At 37.1% G+C, this 20,416-nt stretch overlaps 1 protein-coding gene across 1 annotated transcript in view; it reads left to right on the forward strand.

The window, feature by feature from the left end:
• Edil3 (EGF like repeats and discoidin domains 3) overlaps positions 1 to 20,416 on the forward strand; it is a 450,159-nt gene that overhangs the window by 323,319 nt on the left and 106,424 nt on the right. Inside the window, exons 7-8 of the mRNA XM_006980462.4 lie at positions 16,737 to 16,892; positions 18,341 to 18,485. Of these exons, the coding sequence (XP_006980524.1) occupies positions 16,737 to 16,892; positions 18,341 to 18,485 (301 nt within the window). The remainder of the gene's footprint in view (positions 1 to 16,736; positions 16,893 to 18,340; positions 18,486 to 20,416) is intronic.

The raw sequence follows: 20,416 nt of genomic DNA on the forward strand, positions 1-20,416 counted from the left end.
TATGCTGACCACTGAAAACATAGTTACCTGAGGGAAGAACAATGCTGTTCTTTCTGTTTGCACACTCAACATTCTCTCTCTGGTCACCATACATACAGAATTTCTTTCCTCCAATAACCAATTTCTCAAATGAACGCTTTCATTTTTTTTAAAGTAATTTACCTTAATTGTAACACTAGCCTGAATTAGTATCAGCTCCATAGATTAAAGGCTCAGGAAGGATCACCCCCCTCTACAGATGCCAGTCACAGGAAGTAATTCGCAGACCAAGGAGCAATAAATCAGGCTCCCAATACCATGAGCTTGCGTAAGAATGATTTACTAGGATAGCTCACAGAACTTTGGCAAACAATCATGTGTGCCAATTTATTGCAAAGGTTACTAGAAAGGATGCTAAGGAACGTCCAGATGAAGGGACACTGAATGAAGTATGAGGGAAACTGTGCTGAGTGTCCTTGCTCTTTCTAGTTTATCACTCTCCAGGAACCTGTCCAGTGTCTCTGATAACCTGGGTGCTGTATTTTGATGTTTATGCAAACTTCATTATATAAACATAATTGATGACACCATTGACCTGGGAAGTCAACTCAACCTTAAGCCTCTCTACTTCCTTGGAGGGTGTAAGTTAGGACTGAAAGTTCCATATCTCTGATGACATGGATGTTCCCCTGGCAACCAGATCCTAACCTGAAAATGAGCCTACACAGAATAGCTTCATCAAGGCAAAAGAGGCTTTTATCATCAAGGCTGTTAGAAAGGAATTAGGAGCTCTGTGTCAGAGGTTTCAATGGCTCAGGAAACAACAAAGGATTTTAAGACTTCTGCCTGGGGGCTGGAGACACGGCTCAGTAAGAAACAGAGATATATGCTCTTGCAAAAGGCAGAGCATGGTTCCCAGTACCCACATGTGATAACTGATAACTGCCTATCAATGACAGACAATTACCCTGTGATATATCATATACCATATACCTGGTGATCAGACACCCTCTTTGGCTTCCTTGGGCAATTTTGCAGACACACACATACACGTAATTAAAAATATGTCTTAAGTTCTGTCTCTGTCAAGAAAATGGTCAATAACTAAATCTAAGGACAAATATTCTCTCAGCACCCCTATCTAAAAGGATTTCAAAAGTTTTATTTCAGTAACTCTTTAAATCTTTATTGAATATTGTTATAGTGTGTTTGTGTGTATAAAGATGAAAGCATAATGATAATTTAAATTATTTAGATGCCTTTTCTCAAATTATTCTTTTTTCACAATAATCATTAAAATCAATATTTTAATTCAATATGAAGACAATTCAGATGCAGAAATAAAACATTCAAAATGAAATAATGTATTCATTTGAATAAAATTAAAATATTTCCTGAAGTAAAAATTAGAAAAGCATTTCAATGTGCTCTTAGCCTGCAGCATGGTCTTCTTTGCCTTAAGTTAAATGGCATATCTCTCACATATAGCCATATTAAATTTCCCTTTGCTTATGTTCTGTCTTGCAGAATGTTTTGTTACTTAACTTTTGCATGATGTTTTTATTTTCCATATTTTGAAATAGGTACTATTTGTAAGACAAATTGCTAAATGATCTTATTAAGAAATAATTCCGGAGCCAGATATTGGGGTGAAAACTGAGAGATCAGAGGAATAGGATAAGCCACAGCTAACCTCACCTTACCAACGCCTCAGCCTCCAGAGAGAGCTACTTCCTGTATACTCACACCTATAGCCTTTCTGTCCCTACCGTCTCACTTCCTCTCTCCGCCCAGCTACATCACTTCCTCTTTCTGCCCAGCTCTATCACTTTCTGTTGTCTATACAGACTTCCAGACCTCTATGGTTAACTACTGCTGGGATTAAAGGCATGTGCCACCACGCCCCACTCTGTTCCCAGTGTGGCCTTGAACTCACAGAGATCCAGATGAATGTCTGCTTTCCAAATGCTAGGATTAAAGGCATGTGCTACCATTGCCTGACTTCTATGTTTAATATAGTAGCTGGCTTTTTCCTCTGATCCTCAGATAAGCTTTATTGGGGGACACAGATAAAATATCACAGCAATTATTTTAACAGTTTTCTGAGTTTCATTGAAATCTTATAGAAACAAGAATTGGAAATATAATATCATTAAATAACAAATTATCATATTAGTATTTACACCAATGAATTACCTATGTGTTAGGTCCCAAGTAGGCTCCCCAGAGCCCTAAAATGCCAGTGCCAGTGTTCAAATTGAGAATTTGAACTCTAAGAGGGTAAACAGAAGGAGTGCTGGTGAATAGATGATGACAGCTTGCATTCAGCATCCTTCAAAAACTGACATTAGGAAAAGCCATTGCTTCTCCATTACCATATACCCTTAGCACATATCACCATTACTGTATACTCATAACATGTATCATATGCATAATACATATGCATAATACATAACATATATATGCATAATACATCACCATAACATTATTACTATGACCATACTCATAACATATAACACCATAACCATATACCCATAACACATATCACCATAACCATATACCCATAACACATATCACCATGACCATATACCCATAACACATATCACCATAACCATATACCTATAACACATATCACCATAACCATATACCCATAACACATATCACCATAACCATATACCCATAACACATATCACCATAACCATATACTCATAACACATATCACCACGACCATATACCCATAACACATATCACCACGACCATATACCCATAACATATATCAAAGCCCCACACTAGCCTCCTGGCTCTTCTCACGACCCTCTGCACTGCTACTCTACTTCTGATTTCTATACCTTTCTCACTGCAGCTACCCAACTCCCTTTATAACTGACAAGGATTTCCCTGTCTTCTCGATACTCTCTCTGTTCTTGGTAGCCATGGCAACTTTGGACTCTCCCAAATGCCCCTGGCTATTCTGTCTCTACCACCTGACAGACAGCCACGTGAAAGTTTCATGTGTGAAATCAACCTTTTGTCCTATGGAACAGCCTAGTTCAATGGTTTCACTGAGTCCTCACTTACACTATGCAGTATGTATGCTCTCTCACTAAAAACAAAAGCAAAAACATAACAAAAAATTAATTAGAGAGTGCGTTAGAGCCTTTGCTGTTCTTTCAGAAGATTTGGTTCCCAGTGCCTCTGTCTGGTGTCTCACAACTGTCTTTAACTCCAACATCAGGAAGTCTGACGCCTCTTCTGACCTCAGTGGACACACACACACACACCATACACACACGACACACCCCATACACACACACACACACCATACACACACAGACACAGACACACACACCATACACACAGACACACACACCATATACACACAGACACACACACACACACACCATACACACACAGACACAGACACACACACACCATACACACACACACACACACACACACACCCCATACACACAGACACACACACACCATACACACACACACACACACACACACACACACACACACACACAAATATAAATAAAGTTAATATTTAAAATGTGAAAGAAATGTTACTCAGTAAGCATTCTGTAGTTTAAACAAGTCACCTGGTTTGGTACAAATTTTGAAAATATATTCATAGGCTTATTGTTTCCTAAAGAGAACATTAGTGTATAACTTTGGGGTATAGCAGGCCAATGTAGATGTCTATGAAAAATTGTTCTTTTTAAACATCTACCAATAAGCTACTGCCTTTATGTCCTTAAAAATGAAGAAGGAAAGGTAGCTAAGTGATTTTTCTAAAAATGATTTATGAACCAAACATTTTTCCCCAACTGATCTTTATTTGGAAGTGATTCCTACAGGTACACTGATAAAAATTTATTTATTTCCTTGTTTATCTTTTAAGTATTAAAACACTTAAAATAAATGAAAGAGAATCCTCCTAGTTCTTTATTCTCCGGCTCCCTTCAACAGTTTCTCCTAGACAACCTCCATTCATTTCTGACTTATCACAAACTCAGTAACCCCACAGCCACCACATTTACCCTGGAGCTTGGTAAGGTGCCTGTGTCTTCCTGAGCTCCTCATCCAGCCCTCGTCCATTGTCTGGGAAATCAGCCTAGTACAAATCCAGGGTCCACCTAATTCTTCCTTGCTATTCACGTCCCACATTTGTGGTTATATATCGTGTACTCTAATAAAATTTGCCTGAAGATCAGAGGACAGAACAAGCCACTAGATTAAACAAAGAGGCCAGGCAGTGGTGGCACACACTTTTAATCCCAGTACTTAGGAATCCACAAACCCTTAATCCTAGCACTTGAGAATGCATGCGTTTGCTTGGGAAGCACACACGCTTTAAATCCCACGAAGTGGTGCTTGGGTAGAGAAAGGTATGTAAAATGAAAGAAGACAGGAGCTGAAGGCTTTTCAGGCTGAGGAGTCCTAGAGGTAAAATGTGGCAGAGGCTTGTTCCTTTTTCTCTCTGATCTTTCAGCATTTACTCCAATATCTGGTCTGGGTTTTTATTAAAAGACCAATTAGAAATTCCTGCTAACCCCTTTCCATTCCGTTGTGATTCTCCAAGAACCCACAGAAACTTGGTATTCCAGGAATCCCATAACCACCCTACTTGGCTAGGACCCAGATAGGCTGCCTGTACCATTCTTCCCTCCTCTATTTGGACTCTTTGGAGTACTGTTAGACCTACTGCTGCTGCCTGTCCAACTCAACCCTTCTTCCTAACCCCCCTCCAATGCCCTTCAGATTCCTTGCTGCCACCCTTGGCAGAACCAGAGTATACCTAGTTCTGTCTTTGCTTTCACGGAACCGGATTCCATGTACTGTTTAAGAGAATTTCAAGAACAGTCTCATTTTCCTGCCTGCTACCCATTGCATCAATCTGAGACTACTTCTACGACTGAACCCAGAGCTTCTAGGACTAGTCAGCGTCTGAACCTAAAACCCAGAGGGATTCATAAGGCTGAAAACCAAGCAATGTTCTTCTGGTCCACAAACTGAAGATTTGGGTAACAATAATCACAGAATCAAGTACCCACACAACAAAGATGAGACCAGATATCTACAACAAGAAACAATTAAAGGCCATAACACTAGTGCCTAGAACCCAACATACAAATACAAATATGAACAAAGACAGTATGCCTGATCCAGCAACTCTATTTATTATGCTCTGAGAAAAGAAAGTAAGAAAAACAGTACAAGATGTGAACTTAAAATTTAGCAAAGAAATACAATTGCAACCCCCCCCCCAAATGAAGTAAAACTGGAAATAAAAACTCAGAAAGTCAAACAAAATCTCAGAGGTAAGCTTCACAAAGAGATTAAAATAAATAGAAAAGAGAATTTCACATCTTGAAGACAGGATAGAAGAAATAGCTCAGTCAAAAGAAATGGTAACTCTAAAAATACCCAGGCACAGAACATCCAGGAAATCTGGGACACTATGTAAGGAACAAACCTATGAATAATAGGTATAGAAGAAGAATCCCAGGTCAAAGGCACAGAAAATATTTTTTAAATAAGATCATAGTAGAGAATTTCTTGAAGAAATTTAAAGAAGGATATTTCTGGGAAGAAGCATACATAACACAAACCAGGCAGATCCATGAAAGAGACTGCCCATGAGATATAATAATCAATACATTAAAGGTACAGGGCAAAGAAAGGATTTAAAAGCTGAAAGGGAAAAAGACCAAGTCTCATACAAAGGCAGGAACATTAGAATAACATCTGACTTTCCAAGGAGACTGAGTGTCAGAAGGGCCTAGCAGGATGTTTTATAAATTCTGAGAGACCATAGATGCCAGTCAAGACTGCTATACCCAAAGAAACTAGAAATCACACACTATGGAAAAAGACAAATGCTGTGGGATGTTAATGTATGTCCTGTGGGAGCCCTTCTTGGGTTCCTTGTGGCGTTACCCAGCAGGTTTGCATAGAGGATGATTAGGACCATGGGCCTGAGTGCAGGTGTCTGAGATGATCTGCACTTGGCTGTACTGGGGGATGGTCTGTATGTCAAGTTGCTCTGATTGGTCAATAAATAAAACCTGATTGGTCGTGGCTAGGCAGGAGGTATGGGCGGGACTAACAGAGAGGAGAGATAAAAGAGCAGGAAGGCAGAAGGAGACGCCACCAGCCAGCTGCCAGCCACCGCCAGGACAAGCAGCATGTGAAGATGCTGGTAAGCCACAAGCCACGTGGCAAGCTATAGATTTATGGAAATGGATTAATTTAAGATATAAGAACAGTTAACAAGAAGCCTGCCACGGCCATACAGTTTGTAAGCAATATAAGTCTCTGTGTTTGCTTGGTTGGGTCTGAGCGGCTGTGGGACTGGCGGGTGACAGAGATTTGTCCTGACTGTGGGCAAGGCAGAAAAACTCAAGCTACAGACAAACATTCTGTATTTAAAAAAAAATAAGCAATTTCTACCAATCCAGCTCTAAAGAAAGAACTAAAAGGAAATTTTCCATCTAAAGAAGTTCACCACTCCCAAGAGGACACAAGGAATCAATAATCCAAAACACTATGGAACAAAGGAGGCAGAAAACACCCATTCCACAACAACAAATTAGAAACAATCAATATTACCTAACTATTCACTGATAACTCTCCATAATGATGGTCTAAATTTCGCTAACAACAACAAGAAAAACCCACAGACTAACAGCTTGGAATAGAAAACAAAATTCATCTTTCTGCTTCATCCAAGAAAGACATCTTATCATCAAGGATACACATTAACTTAAGGAAAAAGGAATGAAAAAAGTATTCCAGGTAAATGAATCCAAGAAGCAAACTAATGTAGCTATTTTATTATCTGGCAATATAGACTTTGAACTAAAAATAATCAGAAGAGATAGGAAAGGATAGTATATACTAATTAAAGGAAACATTTACCAAGAAGATACTATAAATCTAAACATTTATGCACCAAACCTAAGGGCACTGAAGTTCATAAAAGAAACACTTCTACAGCAAAAATCCACATATTTACCCTCACGTAGTGATGATCTTGATTTCAATACTCCTTGCTCACCGATAGACAGGACATTCTGACAAAAACTAAAAGAAATGTTAGAGTTAAATAACATTATAAATCAAATGAAACTAACAGCCATCTACAGAGCATTCCACTCAAATGGTAAAGAATATACTTTCTTCTATTTGGCAGTTCATAAAACTTTTTCCAAAATGACCATATTTTAGGACACAAAGCAAGGCTCCACATATGTAAGCAAACTGACATAACTCCTATCTGGTAACCAGAGATTGGAGTTTGAATGAACAACAGCAGAACATTTACAAACTCACATAAACTAAACAACTGAGTGAAAAGCAGGTCAAGACAGAAATTGAGAAGGAAATTATTTGCTTTTTGGAACTGAATAAAAATGAAAACACAATACACAGAAACCCAAACAATGGGGAGCTTTAAGAGGCAACATCAAAGCACAAAGTTCTTACGTCAAAAACTGGCGATATTGATATTTCATATTAGTAACCGAGAAACATGCCTGAAAGATCTAGAACAAGCAGAAATGATATCCAAAGGATTAAATGGAATAAATAATAAAACTCAAGGCTGAAAGCAATGAAATAGAGACAAACAAATAAAAAGCAACAACAAAAGGCAGTACCACGAATCAATGATATGAAGAGCTGGTTCAGAGCTGGTTCAGAGAAAAAATAAACAAGTTTGGCAAACCCTAACCAAATTCAGGAAGAGATAGAGGTAAAAGATTTAAATTAATAAAATTAGATATAAAATGGTAGACACTGCAAGAAAAAAAAAGATTGGGGAAATTAAAGAAATATGACATAATTTAAAAATCTGTATTACACCAAATTGGAACAATCTAAAAGAAAATAATAAAGTTTATGTATATGTACGCGTGTGTGTGTGTGTGTGTGTGTGTGTGTGTGTGTGTGTGTTGCTAGGAATCAAACTATTAACCCGCCATGTTCTGGATAAGTATTCTACTACTGAATTATTCCCCATTTTCTGTATTTTACTTTTTAATTCTTCTGGAGGATTCTGTTCACACATCTCCTCCTCTTTGCTAATATAAAATTTGCAATTTTCCACAAGCGCAGATGCTTTCTTTTTAAGGCAGCATACCTAGAAATAGAGTTTCTTGATTTTTATTAACCACGAAATATGGCAAGCTTATACAGTCACCATGATCAGCATAATATTTCACAAATACTTGGTATTCTGATGGCTTTCTCTTGTCCTATCTGGCATGTATTTGTTTCTACTTATTTAATGTGCATTTTGTTTAGAAGAAGTACAAGGTTAGTTATGATCATTCCTTTTACCTCAATTGCTTTTATGTATTTTAACATCATTTACTTCATTAGTTTGTGTTGCTTTTCTCTTCCTGGGTTGTGTACATAAAAATCATTATGTGTATACCTGAGCAAGTGTGTTGTGTGTCTATGTTTTGAAAAAAAATGTTTCTTTAAGAATAATAGTTCTCAGCTAAAATTGTTGTTCACCCATCACTTGGACAGAGAGTCTTAAAAGCCCTTTCAGGAAGATCACAAGTTATATTATTTCTACAATATTATAAATTCCTCCCAGACTTTCACTGTACTAACATTCTACCAATACTACAATCAGTGTCCATGACTTAGAAGAAATCAAGAGTTTGGCACCAAGCTACAATCACTGTCATGAGTCATCTCTGTCTTGCACACTTAGGAGCAGAACAAGCAGACACTGTTCGTTTTTAAATTCCCCTAATGAAGCTATCATGATAACTGACTTAATTAACTGTCAGTCCCTGTTAGGTCTCTGCCATTCTGTGTGAGGCAGCGGGAACTGTGAAAAACATGCCCTGCTCAGTGCTGAAGTTTGATATCCCCAGCTAAAGCACTGTGGGGTTCTGTGGTTCTCTGTGGGAACTTTCCTCCCACATGACGGCAGCAGCAGGTTTGTGTCAGAGAACGCCTGTCAGATAAACTAAGGCTGCCGTTCCTCGTTGTTTACCAGGGAAGATGGCTGACAGGATTTACTGCTGTCAAGACCAGACATTTCAAGTTGAAATTACTGTTGGAGAACTTTATAAGTAAATGTGGTTTTAATAGATTGTAACCAACAAAAAAAGTCTTGATGAAATTGCTGTTGATATTAATTAATATGACTTTTTTTGAAATTAAATAATATCAACTGTCATCACTTGGAGAATCAGCATAGCTTAATGAGCCAATATGTTAGAAACGATCAATGCCCAATTTTACAAAATGGTACATGAGGAAATGAACTCTCTAAAGCTAAGACAATCTACAGATTTTAGCATAACAGATGAGAAGAATTCATTGGGAGAATTTGGATTTCACACAGCAAGTAAAACTTAAGAAGCTACTTTCACTGAAATTTATTTTATTTTTATTTTTTTATTTTTTTGGTATTTCAAGACAGGGTTTCTCTGTGCAGCTTTGCGCCTTTCCTGAAACTTGCTTTGGAGACCAGGCTAGCCGTGAACTCACAGAGATCTGCATGCTTCTGCCGCCTAAGTACTGAGATTAAAGGCATGTGCCACCACTGCCCAGCTTTCACTGGAATTTAAAACAGATATCCTAAGTTCTGATGTGGTATCAAAAAATATTTAGAATTATTATAGCTTATTAAACTACATCTTCCTTATTCAGCTCTATAAAGCTCTGTTTTCTTCATATATCTCAGATGAAACAGTGCACTCCTATGGATTTAATGTGGAAATAAGAGAACAAATCTTTCCAAGTGATATTTGAAAGAAATTTAGAAAAATATGAACCAAGGTCTCAGTAAATTTTTGTTTATACTTGAAAAATGTATTTTTTTTACAAAAATTTGGTACTTCTGGTAGCTTGTGACTATATTATTATTTTTTAATTTAATAAACTTTTTATTTGTAATATAATCCATTTGTTATTATTATTATCTCTCTAAATGTGTGTGACGTGTGTGGGCCTGCATGTGCTATGGTCACATGTGGCGGTGAGAGGATGATTTGTGTCACAAGTTTTGTACATCCATGGTTACATGAGTTCTGGAGGTGACTTCAGTCAGCAGGCTCGCTCAGCGAGTGCTTTAAATCCCACGTCACTTCTCAGTCTAAATTCGTCAATATTTCTGAAAGAGTTTATTTTATATGTCTAACAAAATAACTGCACATATGTATTTAAAACTGTGCATACATATGTTTCATAGTATTTGTGCTTTTATTTGATTTTTAATATGGTGTGCTGAGACTAAAAGTTTGAGAAATTATTTCCCACAAGCCCCTCGTTCTTTTTTGTTTTTGTATTTCTTTATTTAGTAAGAGATCCTTACTCTGCATGCCAGTCTCTTTGTAACTCATTGCATAGCCTGAGATAACTTCTCATTCATTGCAAACTTTGTCTCAAGAACTAGGTCAAAGACATGACCCACACTGCTGTGCTAGTCAAGTTTTGAAATTTCAGATATCCTTACCCATACTAAGCCCTTGCTATGAACTTTACTTGTGATGTATTAGTATCATAAAAATCTTAAGTTGTTTGAGTTCTTTAGAAGTATATAACTCACTGTGTGAAGTCCTGATGTGTTTTCTGTATCAAATGGTAAGAACTCTCTTTCAGTCTTCCCCTCTCTCTATCCTTTGCCACTCAATTGTTCCCCCCTTTTCCCTCTATATTCCTATCCCTATATCCCTCTGTCTCCCACGCTTGTTCTTACAACTTGCCAGTACCCCATTTTCTGAACATTCCTATCTTGAAAATCCTTAGTTTCTGATAGACATTTTAAATGATTGGAAATTGTGCTTTATTGCACATAGTGGTGAAAGGACAAGTTTTGAACTTTTTATCAGTTTACCTTTGTGTGATTATAATCATGGGCTGCATTCCTAAACTACAATTGATGTAACCATACAACTATGTTATTTAAGTTCACCAGAAATATGTAAATGTACCTATATTCAAAGGTCCTTGAGAATAGCATAGAATCAAAGTTTCTGTTCTTGCCCCTGATGAATGAATTGGGGTAACTTCGTTTATTGGGGTAACATTCATGTATATTTCATTTAATGTCAGACAAACAAATATACTTTGCTCTTTTTGAAATGAGTTGTGTTTTAGCCATCAATTTATAAGATCATCTAATTCCTTGAATTAATCAATCTTGGTTGTGATGTGAATTGTAAATTACTAGTCTTTACTTGTCATTGGCACGTTCACTTTTCTCTTGAAGAAATTTCTGTTCCATATAAGACTTCCTGTCTCACGTGTAAAAACATTTTTATCTTTGGTACTGTATTTGAAGACTTATTTATTTTGTGTGTATGAGCGTTGTTTGTATGAATGTGCATTGCTGGCATGTCTTATACTTATGAGGCCAGAGAGGGCATTAGATTCCCTGAAACTAGTTACCAAAGTCCATGGTCTGCCATGTTGGGGCTGAGAACCAAAACTGGGTCCTACGAAAGAGCAGTAAGAGTTCATAAACCCTGAACCATCTTTCCAGGCTCCAGCTGAGATGATTTTAAGTTGGCTGATTTCCTTTTAGTCCCTAGTTTTTTCCTTTCTTCCTTCCTTCCTTCCTTCCTTCCTTCCTTCCTTCCTTCCTTCCTTTCTTCCTTCCTTCCTTCCTTCCTTTCTTTCCTTTCATTTAACTGCTCAGTTCATCTGAAATTTTTTGGAGATGTGAAGGCCCAAGGTCAATTGAATGTCTTCCATGATTGCTCTCCACATTTTGTTTTTTTAATTTTAGGAGACAAGTTCTCTCACTGACCCTGGAGCTCAACAATTTAGCTAGAGTGGCTGTTCACCAAGCCCCAGAAATCCCCTGTTTCTGTTTCCCCAGCCTTAGCATTATGGGCACATACCAATTACTCCTGACTGTACATAGGGATCAACCCCAGTCCTCATGAGCATTTCACCAAATGAGCCATGTCCCCAAACTCTGTCACTCTATCTTAACCATTGGCATTTTAAAAAATTGCTAATAGCTGGTATAGATTAATAATTTGATAATCTCCAATTAACACATTTACTAAAATTGAAATAGATACATTATTCTTTTTAGTTGTCACCATGAATGTTTATGTCCTCTCCCAATATAGGCAATCGCTCTGTTCTATTCTTGAAAGGTTTTTAACCTCATCTCCTTTTATTTACCTGCTATGTCTCATTGCTTCTCTCCTCCTTTGGAAAATATATTTAAGTAAATTTATGTTCATTCATAATAAGTACTGTTGGTTTTTAATTTATATAAGTTTTTCCTATGATATGTAAAAGCCCTCCCTCATAATTTTAGTAATCTAAGTCAAGAGGATGTCTCACAACAAAAGTTAGTCTTTTCCTACTCAACCCTATACTCTCCTCTCCTGAAAGACACTGATCCTACCAACTCTGTAGTTCTGTTCTACCGTTTTAGTCCCTAAGTAAGGATATGGAGTGCAGAGGGTCAAACACACCTTGCTAGTAGCAAAAGGCTCCCATTTCAATGGAGTCCTACATTTTCTGATTGATCCTCACGATTGTTGGCTGGAATTGAGTGGAGGTCATGCAAACAAACTGAGAAGGAAAAATGACATGTCTAGAAGTTTTATGCCCAATGCTGCTCAGCCCTTGGAATCCCACTTCCTATGCTTCAGGCATAAAAAGTACTAGAATCATAAAATGTCCAGTTACACTAAAGGTTTCCCATAGTACAATGAGGACTTTATTATTGCTGGTGTGTGTGTGTGTGTGTGTGTGTGTGTGTGTGTGTGTGTGTGTGTGTGTGTATTTCAAAATGTGATTAATCTCAATCATTTTCCTGCAATTTCTGGGAACAGAAATAAGTCATAAAGAAAGAGAATACCATTCCAACTTCATTACAGCTGAACTTTCTGAACAAGGCAAACTCTGCCCTTGATCAAGAATGTGTGCTCCAGAAAAGAAAACATTAACTGAAACAGAAGTACTTTGGCTTTTCATTCTAACTCAGGTGGTGGCTGTGACTTCTCCCCATTGTCTAGATATGACCGGGCAAACCACTGACCTCACAATTGTATTCAGGTGGATAGTCTGAAAAGCATTTTTGTAGAGGAAATGAATGAAGAAGGGGGTTGCTGCTTCAAAGAGAAAAGGACCACTGATCTAGGCTATAGTATTTTTAAAGTACAGTAGAGGTCTTTGTTTAAACAAAGATTTTACTGCATGGGGAGGATTAAAACATTTGCATAATTGTCTTACCCAGTGGAGGAGACAAAATATTTTAATTTCTTGTCCTAAACACAAGTTTTAGAATATTTGATAGATGTGGCTTGTATTTGATATTTCAATGGTGGATGCTGGATAAAAGTCCATTAGCACATTCTAATTGCTGTCTTTTCAAAAATGTGTTTGATTTTCCCCTCTGCACTCCATATTGAAGCTCATGGTTATATTTACACAAATACGCATGCACATATATTCACACATGCATACATACACACAGATGCAAATATACACATACAAACACAGATATATACACACTACCCACACACACATATTCACATACACATACACACATATACACACACATTCACATATACTTATTTACACATACACAGATATACACGTGCATATACATAAACACAAACAGATGCTCACATACATACACACATGCACACTATACACTTAAAAGTTGTAACCCTAAGTACCTTAATAATGCATACCTCTAGACATTGTTTACAAAATTAGTTTGGGATAGTTATTAGGATTATCAATTCAAAAAAATATTCTCCATGATATCCCCTAATATTAAATTTTAAGGACAAAATACTGGTGGAATTCTTTTAATTTAACCCACCCTACCCCCCAAATAAAAAAACATATAAATCAAACCAAATATCAAATATTTTAATAATTGTCTATGTGGATAAACTTTTTCGTGGGTATATCATAGAATGTTTATGTCTCAAAATTCTATCAAAATACTTTAAATAGTTTAGGAAATTAAACTTCAAAGCTTAGACAAACTGAACAGCATTACAAAGATAGGAAGTCAAACAGCAGCTATGAATTCTTTAGGCCTTTCTGTCTCTGCCTGGCCTCAGCATGGGCTCTACTCATGCATAGCGCCATGGGTGCTCCCATTCACATTCATTAAGGGGCAGGATGTGCTCAAAATACCTCAGAAAGTACTTTGGTCTTTTATGGTCACACCGTGTACCTACTATTCTGTGTAGAAATATCATCTTTGTTACAAGTTATATAAATGAAAATATATTTTTGAATATAAGTACTTACAGAATAATTTAGAAATTTCCAATGTGATTTTCAATAGACAGTTTAGGTAGTGCCCAAGTTAGTCCACAAAGCAAGATAAATCTAAACTCAGCTTTATCAGGTTGCCTGGCAGGAATCAAACCTAAAAAGTTGTAACGGGATGAACTGTCATGATTGTAAAATTCTCAATTGCTTGTGTTAAACTACTGTTTTCCAAGCATAATAATTCTAGCTATATGAGTATCAGTATTCTGAAGCCTAATGAAATCCTAGAACCTGTACTACAAACATAACTTTTGAAAGTTTTGTGTTCCGAGTATTTAGTGAAAACTTTTCTGATATTGATTTGCAGATGTTCACTCAATAGAGACCATTCAAGTGAGGTGATGTTTCGCTAACTGAGTTTCTGCATTCTTAGAATATATACCTAGATCTTACTAAATACTCAAGAAAATATGAACCTGTTTAAAGCAATTTCTAATAATTTGGAGAAAAATGAATTCAGATTTTTATTGTATAATTCTGTTACACTTTTCCCATTTAAGCTTTAGAAAATGACTGTATAGCTCATCAGCCAAATTTCTAGCTGAGATAATTTGGCTGTCTACAAGAGGAGTAAACAAGATAATTGAAATGAGATAAAACATAATTGAAAAAGGAATTCTCAGCAGTGTGAAATGTGCTTTAAAAAAAGGCTGGCTTCCAAAATGGGAAGAAACGTAATTCAAAGTGCCCACTGTTTATGTTCCATGTATGGGGAAGGTTCAGGCTCTGAAGACACCCCGGAGTAAAAGAAGAAGAGGAAAAAGGTTCATAGGCAAATTGGTTGCATAGCAACAGCAGATTTACTAACGTAATGAAAATGTCTATCAGGGGTTACCTAGCAGAAAGTACACAGCAAAAGCACCACATCCAACCTTCAGAGGACTGAAACAAATGTACATAAATACTAAGTGTAGTAAGTAAAATTTACATTGAGGAGTGTGCTCATTTTCTGAGCCCAGGAACAAGAATGGAGCTGAGAACACATTCACATATACAGTCACTGTGATAGCTGACCCCAAAATGAGACAAACGAAGTTGAATGTATGCGTCAACCCACACAGCGTTGTTGAAGAAACATGGTACGATTGACAGTTTTATACCAGAAATACTGTTTAGGAGGCCAATCTGGATTAATGATTGTAGGTTTCAGAATCTACATTATCTGAGGACCAGCAGCATTAAATTTTACTGAAAGATGGGGCAGCTCTGCTCAGCACAGTGAGGTAGGGGGACTAACCCATCTCGGTGTTTATGTATATCAAACTCTCTGGCTTTCTTGATACAATAGTAAGGCTGAGCCTTGCAGAACTTGGCCCTAATCTCATGATGTACAGAGAGTAGAGAGACATTGGGACATCAAGGAACACGGGATATAGTGCCTCTAGCATCTTCTTTCACAACATCTATTATTTAAATGCTAATCTCAAGGCTCATCAGACCATGAAAAAGCCTATTCACAAGCATCTAAGGCTTTGATGATGACTTTTTCTGGAAAAAAAATGTTGTTGAATTAGTAACTAATATAAATATAAAAGACATTTAAATCACTCAATTTGTACTGGTAGACAGAATAATGCTTGACATAAAATTAGCTAAAACACTTCCTGCTAAGTATACATGTATGAATAGAAAGTAAGCACTGAGAGCAAGTGAAAATAAAGCGTGGTGTTTATTCCGTATGAATAAAGCATGTTTCCATCACAAATTTAATTTTTATTATACAGTAAGAGTCAAAACATGCTTTCTATCTGAATGACAGAATATGTTTTTAAAATGTGGCTGCCTATGACTTCTGCTGCAAACATCGATTTACAATGGAGAGGATATATCATTTGGAAAGTTGCAATGTGATTAAATAAGAGAAAAGCAACTGTTTGTTGAACCCCTAAAGCTCCCCCATCCTATGACATTTTACACAGGACAGCAGAGATGAAAGGAGAAAGAGCCAGACATGAAAGATGACTGTGACTGATTCTGGCATCATTTCTGTTGTTAGCTTTTCTCCTGCTAACACTCATTATTTCTGTGGGCTCTCGATGTTTCATTTTTAAGGGAAACTGTAGTCCTCCATGAGAGAGATACACTAACAATCACATTGATATCAGAGTTTCACAGTGTTAACACAGGATTACTTTAATGAGAAGAGTGTTTCCATCATGGAGTTCGTGGAGGCAAACCTACATAGCATAGCTAACAAAGATTTTCTGGTCTTATATTTTAGGGGGACATTGAACATGAAATAGATTTTTCATATATTTCATCATTAGAAGATACTTCTTGAATTTAAACTTATATCCATGTTTGCTATATTTGCATGAAAAAAATGCTTAATATTGATTAGCACTTCATATCAGTCGAACAGACAGATAAGTAAAATATTCCATCTCCAACATCAATATTGCCCATATTACAACCCTGGTAGTAATGAAAGAGACTTTCATTGACTATGTTTGTCTCCTCAGATAAATTTGCAAAGAAAAATGAGAGTTACTGGTGTTATTACCCAAGGAGCCAAAAGGATTGGCAGCCCAGAATACATAAAATCCTACAAAATCGCCTACAGCAACGATGGGAAGACCTGGACCATGTACAAAGTGAAAGGCACCACTGAGGACATGGTAAGACTGACTCCTCCTCCTCTGGAGTTTAACTCAAATTCCATGATGGCCGCATGTGACCATGTGACACCCAAGCCTTCTGCTAGGGGCTTATGTTAAACTACACTTCTGCAGCGTTTCGGATTTAATTGGTAGAGGGCTTCCCTAAGTTAGGAATTTCTAACTGCTGCCATTTAAGAGTTTCTCACATTTTAATTGGTGCTCCGACAATTACTTGTCAAAAAGTGAGCCGGAGAGTTGTGCATAACAAGCAAGCTGCTTAAAGGGCCAGCGGCTTCCCAATCACTCTCCTTGCTTTCACAGATCGCCTTCTCCTCAATCAAATGATTTACTATTTTAAAAACAAGAACGCTGAATGGCAGAATGGATGTACATCTGTACATATTTTGCATTGGGAATGTGCTGGTTTCCGAGCAGAAGAGAATGCTGTAGAGGAAATGAGGACAGCATCTAATATGGCCTTTTCCTTTGGTGCTCAGATTTTGAAACTAACTCATTTCGTAATAACATTTGAAAGTCTGGTTAAGAAGCACAGAAGGAACAGTGCTTATCAGAAAAGTCTATTTATCTGCAAGTGGACAGACTCAGATTAACTTGAAGGGTTTGGGGTGCTAACTTTTAAGAGAGAGATGATAAACAAACAGGAAAGATGGATAGATGATATGGATGATTGACAGATGATCTATAGTTATATATGAACTATAATTATATGTATGCATATATATATAAAGAGAGAGATACACAGAGACAGAGACAGTGACAGGAAGAATGGCTTCCTCTGGCTCTGCAGTCCTGGTCTTGAAAGTGGTAGAGGAGAGGGCTGGAGAGATAGCTCAGCAGATGAGACCACTTATTGCTCTTGTAGAGAACCCTGGTTGGGTTCCCAGCATCTACACTGTGGCTTACACCAATCTAGTTAACTACAGTTTCAAGGAATCTGATGTCTTTGTCTAACCTTGGTGGGTACAAGGCACACACATTGTGCACATACATACATGCAAATAAAACACTTGTACACGTAAAATTAAATAAACCCTTATAAAAATTTAAAAACTAGTCAGGGAAGTATGATTCTATCACAGTGCAAAGTGTGCTACAATTTTAATTTAGATTTTATAGGAGGCTTTTTGTTGACTATTGATGGCAAGGTGCATTCTAAATTCTCAACAATACTTTATTATAATTTTAGAATTGTGTTGAATGTGAGTATTTTCACATATATGAAAATAACCAAAGAATCTATTGCAAATGTATATGTATATACACACATACAGGCACACATACACATATACACACACATATATACATATACGCATATATGTAGTCACGTATGGGTAATAGTCTCATTCTATAGCCTAGACTGACTTTGAACTCATGGTGATCTTTCTGTCTCGGCCACCTTAATACTGTTATGGCCATCTTTTAAAATCCTGTATGTCTTTACACAGGTGTTCCGTGGAAATGTTGATAACAACACCCCCTATGCTAACTCTTTCACACCTCCAATCAAAGCTCAATATGTCAGACTCTATCCCCAAATTTGTCGAAGGCACTGTACATTAAGAATGGAGCTTCTTGGCTGTGAGCTTTCAGGTAAGCCTTCTGTTTTCTATTACGGAATTGCCGTTAACGAGAACAGAAAGCATCTCTGCACGTGATTAGTTACTAATCTCTAGGTTTTCAGCACTCACAGAAGTTTATTTCTTCTACAAAATATGTAGGGCATGGTTCAATGAGAAAATGCATGCTGTTTATGTGTCAAATAAAGTTGTAAAGCACCCTGCAGAAATAGAGTCAAGTCCATATCCATGTAATCAAATAGAATACAGGGAATTCTTATGAGAAGCTGTTGTCAAAAGATGTACCCCATTGATTTTAGTTGTAAACGTGATTTATGTTTGGTAATGAAAGTTCAATTTAAAAATACAATCTGCTTGACCTCATAAATTGTGCAAATTCAGACTATAAGGTCCAGAGAAAGCAAGTTTTATCTTTAAACTTGGTGCTTTCTTTTTATATTTTATGAAACATGTAAATTTATCATCCCTCCCCAGGGAACAATACTTCAACACCAAGAGTACTACTATAAATTCATTCTTTGAGCATTCTCAGCTGGCAACCTGCTTATTATATAAGTCATGGTTATCTAGCTCAAGGGTAATCCATCAAAGAACATACAGTTAAATAATTCTCCTGCAGGATCATCACAACAAGCTACAAACACAAAAACTTTATGTCTGGATCCCATTTTACTTTTGTAACTATATTCTGAACTAAAGAGAAAATCCCTTCTGCTTATTCCACTCAATTATGTTTTAGAGGACAGTTACTGTTTTTCATGCATACAAACTTACCTGTCTTTGCCATGGCGACAAAAGATTTCTTTTGTTCAAACACTGTGAATAAACTGGAAAGTTCACTTGTGTCGTGTTTTAGCATAATCCCCCCAAACACAGAAAACCTCTTACCAAATCTGAAAGAACACTGCTGTTATGAAAAATTAAGTTAGTTCTTTGAAAATTTCATACATATATTTAATTCATGCTTATTACTCTCTCTCTCCCACCCTCCTGTAACTCCTCTGTGTCCATGAACCCACATTTCTCCCTACCTGCCCCTTACTAGAAAGTATCCTTTCCTAGAGGAGAAAACTGAGGAAATAATTGTAAGCAAATAGAAGATGGTATTTGAAAACATCATTCTTTATGAGCCTCTTGCATTGAAAGAGATTAGAGTAAATTTGCCATATGAGTGAACTTACTTTAAGGACCACATGGGCATAATCTACACCAGTGTTGTCTATGGAGAAATGTTTCCATTGCCATTAAATAACTTCACAGAGATTTTAATTATTTGGACCATACTATTGACTGTTAGTAAATGTGAGCAGAATTATTGCTACAGAGGTTTGTATTGCATGTCACTTTATCACCAGAGGCCAGTGTCATCCCTAAGCCATTTGTCATAAAGCAATCGCGAGGAAGCCACAGTATGATGAGGTTTGCAGTAAGCCCTGTGGTTTTTTTTTCTGTTGTTGTTGTTGCTTAACATCACCTTTTCCAATTCCTCAAACCTTTGATTCATGAGGATCAGCTTCTCATACATGACACAGTTCCACCCTTAAGGTGTAAATATATTTTGCTTGCAAGCTTGACAAGAGGTTACACCAGACACTTTACAGACCTTATTTTCTGAAAAGGAAGTAGTGTTCTAACTCCCAACCCCACAAATTAATTTCAAGCCTAGGTTCAGAGAACAGTATCTCTTGCTGGCTGGTTTTATTCTATATTATTTTTGGTTTTTCTTTTTTTTTATTCTTTATTAAGAAATTTTTTATTCATTTTACATACCAACCACAGATACCACTCTCATCCCTCCTCCCACTCCCCCCAAACAATCCCCCCAACCCACCTCCATCCCCTCCTCCAAAAATGTGAGGCCTCCTCCCATGGGGAGTCAGCAAAGCCTGGTACATTCAGTTGAGGCAGGTCCAAGTCCTTCCCCCTGCATCAAGGCTGTGCAAG

This window comes from Peromyscus maniculatus, chromosome 15 (genome assembly GCF_049852395.1).
Source record: "Peromyscus maniculatus bairdii isolate BWxNUB_F1_BW_parent chromosome 15, HU_Pman_BW_mat_3.1, whole genome shotgun sequence".
NCBI lineage: Eukaryota > Metazoa > Chordata > Mammalia > Rodentia > Cricetidae > Peromyscus > Peromyscus maniculatus.